Below are 10,398 nucleotides of genomic sequence, written 5' to 3'. Positions count from 1 at the left end.
CATTCCACTCCTTATCACTCCTGTCATATGCCAAATATTTCAGTGGAATGTCAACTAAAAAAGACGGGTACCCAGACTAGGCCAACTGAAGCCTAATTGGTGAATCAAGAGTATGGCGTTTGATTAAAAAAGGAGAGGAGCTGTGATGAAATGAGCAATGTAGGCTAGCCTAAAGAATGTATAAATAGGGTATCCTATCACAACCACATAAGCTAGGCCTACACAGCAACACTGCACCTTATACATTTTAATAAAGGCAATGTCTACAACAAAGGGTTTGTTAACTAATATAATTGTCTAAATGCATGTGTGGGCCTGAAATCTGTTGGTAGGATAATTGCACCCGAAAGCCCTGGGTAGCCTACAACTTGACAAGCCTAGGCTACATTTAATAACCCTTCTTTGTTAACAATAGCCTGTAGAGATTTAAATTTTTGCAGATGATCTTATCCAGAGCGACTTACAGTTAGTGAGTGCATAATTATTATTTTTTCATACTGGCCCCCCGTGGGAATCGAACCCACAACCCTTTCGTTGCAAGCGCCCTGTTCTACCAACTGAGCTACACGGGACTCGGATAAGCAATAGACAAATGTAATGATAATATAATCACTTTCAGTTATTAATTTATTAATACAGTATTTAGCAGGAATAAATACAATTAGGCTACTGATATTCACAAGCCACTATAGTTGGCATAATAACCAAATAGCCAAATAGTTTCACGTGCTTCCAAAGTAACTTATTTTCATAATAAAAAATGAGGCTACTGTAGCTGTATTGTCTATTATCTGATGACCTTTAGGCTGACATGATACAATATATTTTAAAATGCATTAGCCTTCATTAAAACTGTACATTAAAATATAGGGCGCTTGGGATGGTGTGGAAAAACTATTATTGGTGTATTTTTTAACTGCAAGTTTATGGATGCCTCGGGACCTGTGCTCCCTGGGGTGTGATCCTGATAAGTGAAAGTGCATTGTTGTCCTGGGGGAGGAAGTGCTGTAGCCTAACTGTGGCTGTCCAGACGTCCATAATGAAAACTGCACAAAGAAAAGGAATACGGACTTATTAGAGAAAACATTATTGCCACCCAAAGATGGATATGACATTTACAAAACGTTAGGATAATATATAGGCCTAGGGCCTATAACAAAAACGTGGACTTGTCTTGCTCACAAAATGAATACAATTATTCATATTTTTGCTAGGCTACTTTATATATTATATGTTGTACATTTGGATGTATGTCAAATCAATTCAATGACAAGGCATTGAAATAGACATTGACGCATAGTATTCCCACATACTACCCAGATTCGCGATGACGACTCGGAAATTAAATATAATAACTATTATGACTGTTCAATTTATGTTATTGTCTCATTTTGGCATTGCTAAGACGATGTTTCTGGTTTAAGTCCGATACATTCGTAATTTTGACAGCTGTACTTTCAGGGAGAGGTCATAAAACACCGTATGTTTGGACAGCTCTGGAGCGTTGACAAAACTGGAATCCATCAAGATGATACTTGGGGTGTGAAATGTCGCTCTGCGAGAACACACCCGATCATAACCTTGATTTAATTGTTTTGTTAGCGGCCATAAATCAGGTAGAGAACATTATGGCTGATGTAGACGATAACAATAATTTTCAGAAGTTAAAATAAGGCTATGTAATGTTCTAGGCCTATTGAACGTTATTCAGCTCTAGTAGGCCAAATCTGGGAAGTAGTGGTGCTAAGGGTGCTGCAGCATCCCCTCGCATTTGTTTCCACAGTGGCGTGTTATTAGGCTACAACAATTTTACAGTGTGTGACATCGGTACAGATCTGTCGTCTCGTCCCTTAGAGGCTCTGCTTGACCTCAATAGTGAAAGGTTGCGCTAAATACATGCAAAATTGATCACTCTAGCACACAGTCACAGACCATACTTAAAGAGAGCCTATAACTTTAGTTTTTTTGGCCCGCGGGGTTGCCAAGTGTGACCCGGGCCATCGGTCACATGGGCGTCATTACACAGAGTGCGCACTGTTCCTCAAATCTTCTCCGCCTCATGGGATGCCTGCCAGGACACTGGGAGAGAAAAAGCAGTAATGGTTTGTTATGATGACCTTTTACGTTTCCATTAGTCTCCTCTCTTATTTAGCACTGCAACCCGGGAGTACTCAGCAAATGTGATTTAACCCTGTGTACATTGACCCAGCGAGTAATCAGAAGGCCTTAAATGCACCAGTCACAAGAGGCACAGAGAGGAACGACTTTAATCTGCAACGGGGCTGTTTTTATGTAAACACAGAGGTTGTTAATGTACAGACGCTGGGACACCATCATATTTAAAAGCTTCTATTAAAGAAGCCCTTCGATTGTTTAAACGACAGGGCAGACTGAGGCGAGTGTGGTTAGTCTACCACTCCTAATGTCCATCTAATGACCACGTAATGTTTTATCTATACTCTTCTGTGGGGGAAAGGTAGGAGAACAGTATAATTCTATGACCACAAATGGAGAAAAAAAAAAGATAATGTCGCCCACACTGTAGCCTTTCAGGATCTTCCTTTTCAATGATATGATTGTAATGATGTGTCTTCTGGTTAATTCTTTTGATTTTATTTTAATATGGCCTAAAACCACAAGAACTGTGGAGACTAGGCTACATTCAGGTTTGGTTGTTTCCATTATAAATCTGGATGTTTTTGTTTGCGTAATAAGTATAGGGTTTTGCTCTCTTTTTTCTCAAAGAGATGGAGAAAGAAAAACATTAGATAATGATATTTAATTGGGAGGAGTGAGTTGAAATATAACTAGGCCTACTAACTTTGAATAGTCATTATATATGGATTTAATCAAATGTGTTTGTGATTTATTAATCTAGCTAAATATACTAGGGATATAGATCACTTCCCCATTTGGATTGGAACAAGGGGGCATTTATGGGTCACTTGTCTGGGGGTGGACATGTTCAGAGACAATCACTGTTATAGACTGTGATGAAGTTTGTGGAGTTTAATTTAATGGTCATATGAGTGGAACTCTCTGGATGGTGATTGCTGGTCTAAAGGGTAGGGGAAAATCCATGAGGTTTCCATATTTTCCCATGATCAGCTGTGGAGGATTATGATATTTCAATATTTATGTTTCCTGCGTGATGAGTCCTGTCTCCACTGATGGGCAGCTGTGCTATAGCTCCTCTCCTCTTGGCTGGGCCCTAGCAACAGATCAACACAGATAGGCCTCCAAATATCCAGCAACAAAAACAAACAGCCTAAGTCTCCCAAAGGGTCCTGATGCATTTAGATGATGTTACAATCACAAATAAAGGAATACATTAAGAGCTCTCTCCTATCAAATTCAAAACCTGAATAATTGGGTCCGTGTCCTAAAGTGGCCTATGTGCTAGCTTGTGTCCCAAACCTCTGTCACAGAGTTTATTTTAATACTCATATGGACCAACACAGACATAACACAGACAATTGATGTTTGTTGAACCAGTGGGTGGACAGACACCCTAAAACAATCTTCAAAAACATCTAGACCTTTTCACATGTTGGAGAGCCCATTTCCCTCATAACATGGGGGCCTATTAAACAGAACTGATAAAAATATTAATTAATATAATAAAAGCCACATTTGGGGTCACTAACGGGACAATCCTGTTTTCAATTGACTTTGGATAACTCCCTTAACATTTTTATTTTTTTTTGCTTTGGAAATGATGGCACTATGCCATACAGAAGGCCGCGTACAATGGCCCAGGTCCCATTAAATCTACGAAAGTTCCTTCCTGAGACAAACATTGCCAGAAATAGTCATCTTGGCCTGGGTCGGCGTTTTACCAGAGTGGAGTAATAATTCTCAGTGTAGTAATGGAAATTATTTAATTGGCTCCCAACATCTGATCGGAGAGAGTTGTTAGATGAGGCGCTCAATCAGCTTTCCTGAGCTCTGATAACGCTTCCTGAAAAATACACACTGAGCAATCAACCGACAACAATAGGCTTGAAGTGAATGCTGGCTCTCCGTGGTCAGCTGTAGTTGTCAAACTTATATATATATATATATATTTTTTTTTATCTGCCAGTGTTTACTGGGACTCATGCAACATTTTGTTTTCAACGTGTTTGCTTATTTAGTAGTTTTAGGAAGTTATGATAGCCTCAACCAACCTTTCCTGGATACAGTACAATACAAAGCACTTTTAAATGGACTATATGTAGCTATTACAATGTTATTGGTGTTGTAACACAATCCTGCATTGATATAATTGAAAACTAAAGGCAAATAAACACTTTTATCAGAGCTGAAACAATAACTGTAGGCCTTTGTCACATGTGTCATACTTTCATTTTAAACTGGGCAAACCTGACATTCACTCACTATGAAATAATTAACTAAATTTAATGGCACTATTTTACTGACTTGCTAACGTTCGAGAGTGTCAATACTCCATTGCTTTGCATGTTTTAATGCTTCCCTCTGAAGGCTCATCTGCACCTGAAATAACTTAGGCGTGCTAACCCGCTATGCCTCTGCTACATCCTTTTCCCTGGATTGTTTTGACTGCATGAACGGGGGCAGACGTTAGCCTACATGTCATTTCTAATTTGAACCCGGAAAAGTGTCATCTGAAAACACCGCGATAGGAGGCAGTCAGGGTCATAGACCCTGCCGGTAATGAATCAAGTCTAATAAATGCAGTAGGATGATGAGAAGCGCACGTAATGACAATGGGTTAAACAGTGCATGGGCCTATAGCTGTGGCGTGGGAATTCGGGAACGTGTACCTGCACGATACAAACCATGTCAGACATGCACGCATGCAGGCACGCAGGCAAACAAACACACACACGCACACTACTTTCTCAATTTTAGAGGAGTGTATGAGAATGTAAGCATGTTATAAAGATTCGGTTTGATTAAAAAACAAAAAAACTAAACATAAAAATCCATGAGTAAACGTTTTTTATATTATTATAAAAAGTAAAGCATGTCTTTATTCATTATTATCAATATGGATATGATTGTACTTGTAATATTATGATGACTTTGATGATTATTATAATTTTTATATTATTATCTATCGAAAATGACAAAAAAAAGTATAGACCTATTCCTGCTTACAATAATAATAATAATAATAATAATAATTACAACATATAATTTACCCTTACATATATTTTGTCATTTTAATAATTTTCAGCCCCCCATTATGTTCGTTACCAGGTGAAGTATTGCCTCTGAAGTTAATTGTGTTTTCGTTTAAGAGGGGAATAGATTTCCTCTGTTTATTATGAGCATTGGGACGGATTTGCGTCACCATGCAACTTGCAGGTCGAGATAAAGTTGCACAAATATTGAAAAAAGGAAGTTCTAACAGTAATTATAAAGTTTCCCCCTCTACTACGGAAGAAATAAGGATTTCTGCTGTATCCTAAAATACTAAAACATGTTCTATTTTGAGACAAATCTAACAGGCATATCTGCTAATTTCGCACGAATCACAGCCCATAAAAAACAGAGTGACCTGAATCTAATAGAAACTATAGTTTCCTGCACTCAGCGCTGCATATACCATGTAGAACACGGTACTTCACTTATATTAGCTTGTAACCCAAATGTATTATGTTCGATTGATGATATTGTCAGAAATTAAACATGGCACAAATATATATGAGATCTTTGTCAAATACAATCTTCAATATTGTCCGTGTTTACTTTTTGTAGCCTACATCGTTTGATAGGCAGTTGTTTCCCCATTTGAGCGACAAACACCCAAATATGAAAATGTGATTCCACTTGTACAGCCTAATAATTTTTTTAATCAACTTTTTAAAAAGGTATTTAGAAACAAATAAAGCTGAATGCCTAAAAACCGAGTGCAAGAATAAACATAATTATTATATTATTCGATATATGTTTACATGATCATCTTGCACAAGGCGTTTGCACTTGCATTTATTGGTCTCATTGCTGCATGCCATCCATGATGAAGAAGATAGTGACGAAGATGATGATGTCTGTGACTGCTGTTGAAAATGTTTATGAAGATATTCAAGAGGTCAACGAGCACATCTCCATCACAAGGGCGTGTTTGGGTGTCGAGGCCAAACTTCTATTGGCTAGAAAGCAACCAATCCGTGTCAGAGGAAAAACTTGACTGTTGAAGTACTTAGACCAAAGACTAACATTTCAGAGTTGTGTGAGAGATTTCTGGCACTTACACAAAGACAGCAGCCTTTTCTGACTACAGTTAACTCAACGTTACATGCCGAATTTATTGTTCTATCATCGTTTGTGATCAACCGAGGGGCAACATTACGAGTTCAGGATGTATACGGCCGGACTCAATCCGTTTTACGCATCAAATTTTAGTCTTTGGTCTGCTTATTGCGCGGGTGGTTTCGCTATGGATACAATGAAGAAGCCCTCATTTTGCATTGCTGACATTTTGCAGGTTGGGGATGCCGAGAACATCCCAGGATCCTCGGCCCTCATGGCTCATATGGGACACCGTTCTCAGGTCCACTCCTCTGGATCTCATTTGCATCCTTCCCCGGTGGGGCCAGAACAGTCGGTCTACGGTGGGAGACTGAACCCCGGGTCTCCATATCACAGGCACGGAATACACTTAACGTCTGTATCTAGAACGAGTCTCAACTCCCAACAAGCTCCTCCACCATCAAGCAAGGACCTGAAGTTCGGAATCGATCGGATATTGTCAACAGACTTCGACCCAAAAACAAAAGACATATTGTCTTTAAGAGGTAAGCTTTTAAATGAACTTTCATACTGTTGTCAAAATGAATTCTATAAAATCACTATTAATAGGCCTATATCAAGATTCTGTCACTGCCAAAGAAAGCATTCAAGAATGCCATTATGTTGTAAAGGCACTTTTTATTTTTATAATATGGCTATGTTGACTTAATTAAAGGCTGCGTTTATAAAGTACTGACCTCGAAGGCACCTAAACCACAGTGGCAACATCATGTACCTTATTATTTACGCACTCAAACCCTCTATATGAACATCCAAGCTGCCACCGTTGCCTCATTATAAAACTAGGTATTCTTTAGCTTCAGACAACATTCAGACTCGCACACGAAAGTCATTTTTAGCTGAACATTTTCACCATTGACAAGAACTCGTGTATTATACGTTGCGGTAATTTCTTACTCATTTATCTCTCGCCCTGTGACAGATCTCACTTCCATTGTTAGCTCGAACCGTCAGTCAGGGATCCACATGCCGGTGCAGCCTTCGGCGAGCCAGTACTTCGCATCCATAGACCCAGCGATGAGCGACACGTCCTCCATGATGAGCTCACTAAACGGCGCCAGGCAATCAGGGCAGCATCAGTTTCAGGACACCTTCCCAGGTAGTGTAGCCGTCAGCACATAGGCTACATAGGGCCTTTTTACGCACACAGGACATTTAAGGATTCGAACAATATTTTGACATAGCTTTTAATATTCAGACTTTGCTCAGTGTTTTTAAACCCTAGGCCTATCTTCTGTTGATCGTGTTTTTCAAGTGAATATAATTTGACATGTTTGATGGCATGACACCACTTTTCTAGGATTGCCAACTATAATTGACTAGTGCACTTTGAAATTTGAACGAATAAATAACATTGCTCAACCTTTATGTCCCTTTATTTATACAGGTCCATATGCTGTCCTCACAAAAGACACGATACCACAGACGTACAAAAGGAAGAGGTCCTGGTCGCGAGCAGTCTTCTCCAACCTGCAAAGAAAAGGACTTGAGAAACGATTCGAAATACAGAAATATGTCACCAAACCCGACAGAAAACAACTGGCTGCAATGCTTGGCCTAACAGATGCACAGGTAAATTACTTGCATCATGCTGTAGCCAATAGGCCCCAATTGTATGGACATTGTTTGTATAATGGACTATATGCAAATCTGGAGTTCTTTTTAGAATCCTTGCTTCTTGAGATGGAAAGACATATGCCTAATAGTGTAAAACAATTAAACTTGCGACTATATTAAATATGTTTAGCTGAAGCGTTACTGATTGCGCGATAGAAATGTACCCTAAATGTAATTTCCGATTGAGCCGACATATGGAGCATGAATGCAGTCTCTGCTAATTAATTAACATTGCCTTTAAATTTCAATAATGCTGTAACGCTGAACTTTCGCGATACGGATTGAATAGAGCCCTGGCCGTGTGTTGTTAAGACAGGAAGCCGCCACTCAGAGGATACACCCGGTAATATATCCTAGTAGGCAACTGTAGAATTGCGCAATCGAGAACTTTTAGGGAAATGAAAGTCGATTACAACAAATTATTGCAAACGGAGAAAGGTCATAGTCGTACGTAACTCCATTGGGTTAAGCAATACACATAATACTAGCCTATAGTATTATAGCCCAGCTGATGTTTTAATAGCAATTTGTTCTTGTGGGCTACAGGCCCACCTTTACGCACATTGTTGATTTATTCTGCATTAACTTTATTGTAGCCTACCTAGGCTACTGTCATGTTATTCATTATGAAATGTAGGCTATGATTTCCTTATCAAGAAGGTTTTGTTCTGTTATGTAGAGGATGTCCTTTTATACTATCAATTAGGTCTCTGGGTCCTATTTCTATGGAGCATAACTCATTGTCAACCTGTTGGCGAGTAGTTTAGGCATCAGGATCAGGCTGACTACATCTAAACGAGCTCGTGCACTTTCTCGGCAGGTCAAAGTGTGGTTCCAGAACAGGCGCATGAAGTGGAGGCATTCGAAAGAAGCCCAGGCGCAGAAGGACAAGGAGAAGGAGACGCTAGACAAGTCACTGACAGAGGCCGAGCCCAAAGAACCGGAAGAGTCCGAGTGTGAGAGCGAAGCGAGCTGCGAGTCCGAATTCGAGGACGGGCAGGAGGACAAGAGTGACGTGGACATTTCTGAGCATAACAAGACTAGTGTGATCATGACCGGGCCCACCCCTGTGAGTATGGAGGAGGCAACTTCAGTCGGTGCCCTCACAGAAACTGTGGCATCATCACAAATGTGAATATGAGTGCAAAGTCAAACGTTATTTTTTTAAAATGTAACATTAATAATTTAATATAAATATTATTTTGATAAATTGATATACAGAGTGGAGTTTGTCTTAAAGTGGAGGGCCAGTAGGATGCCCTACTGCAGAGGCTATGGGTTATTATAATTTTTAACTTTCGACTCCTTCCATCTTTCAGCTCTGTCAGTCAATATTAGGCGATGTGCATGACTTTTTCCTCAAATTAAGGAAATATTCTGTTGTGAATTTTAATCTGAAACACGTGTTCCGTGTTCTGAAATCCCAGAACATGACACAATGTTATAGTAATTTACTCTGGAAGCGTTGATAAATATTGTTGTATTTTATATTTTTCAATAATTATTTGCACTGAAAATATTGTAAATAAAATGTTTATTTCTTTTGATTTTCGATTAAATGTAAAATGTTATATATATTATTATTAATAATATTATTATCTTTTGATTGCATTATTGGTCCCCTTATTACCTCCTCTTTCGGGTCTAATCGAATACTGAAAACATCACTGAAGGAGAAAGAACTTCACAACTGACAAGGTCTTGACTAGCCTATAGGCTAATATTCACTCCCATAACAGTTATCTGAAGTGGATAATGCAATTTATTTTTGAATCCTTAAATGAATTCAGTTATAGACTAGCTGAAATGTTTTATCTAGTGACTAATTTAAAGGCTCCCCGTCGTCATAGGCTATACATTTAGGATTGTACCCTTCCTTCCTACAGTTTGTACAAAGTAATATGATGGTCATGATGATGATATAGGTTTATTATTTAATTCCTCACAGCTTACATGCCGATAAAATAATATATGAAGTCTTGGACTTCGCTGCCACGTAGGCCTTATTTTGCTGTGTGAAGAGATCAGAGGGGTGGAATATATGTTTATGTTTCATGCTTAGAATAATCCATATAGCCTACCTAATCTATAATTCTATATTACAATTATGTAATTCATAAAGTAATATTTTGCTGTCTGGGAATAAGCATATAAGCTAATTATGGGTACACTCAAGCCGAAATGGACTGTGAAAACATGGTGGAGCCTGTAATAACTTATCTCAACAATTTGGTGTAAATAGATAAAACTTATCAAGTCTTTTCAAATTAGTTAGTTATTCTGTCTCTCACAATTCCAACACCATTTAAACGTTTGCATTTACGAATGCAGCTTAGGCAAGTCATAAAAAAAATAATCGTAGCTTATCGATGCGTTTTCAAGGAGCAGTTTGCCCAAGTTAATTTGATTTTCAGTAGGGTACCTTGTCCTGTTACATTGACTAACTCTATTTAAATCCTTCTGAGGTAAATGAAAGTGTCTAAAATAAGCTGATGGCAA

General features: G+C 38.7%; 1 protein-coding gene across 2 annotated transcripts; it reads left to right on the top strand.

Annotated features, from left to right (window-relative positions):
• The first annotated feature begins 6,215 nt into the window (after positions 1–6,215).
• Positions 6,216–9,474, top strand: LOC311107146 (H2.0-like homeobox protein). Of its 2 annotated transcripts, XM_084149645.1 has the most exons (4): positions 6,216–6,767; positions 7,205–7,381; positions 7,670–7,854; positions 8,720–9,474. In XM_084149645.1, exons 1-4 carry the CDS (start codon positions 6,332–6,334, stop codon positions 9,032–9,034), a joined length of 1,113 nt encoding a protein of 370 aa, XP_084005771.1. In that variant the 5' UTR covers positions 6,216–6,331; the 3' UTR covers positions 9,035–9,474. The 2 variants fall into 2 exon arrangements, with proteins under 2 accessions (XP_084005771.1, XP_084005772.1); XM_084149646.1 differs by lacking the exon at positions 7,205–7,381.
• The last annotated feature ends 924 nt before the right edge of the window (positions 9,475–10,398 follow it).

This window comes from Coregonus lavaretus, assembly GCF_964263955.1.
Source record: "Coregonus lavaretus genome assembly, chromosome: 31".
In the NCBI taxonomy this organism is placed as follows: Eukaryota; Metazoa; Chordata; class Actinopteri; order Salmoniformes; family Salmonidae; genus Coregonus; species Coregonus lavaretus.
Note: the sequence above shows the minus strand (reverse complement) of the source record. Positions and strands in the feature narration are given on the sequence as shown.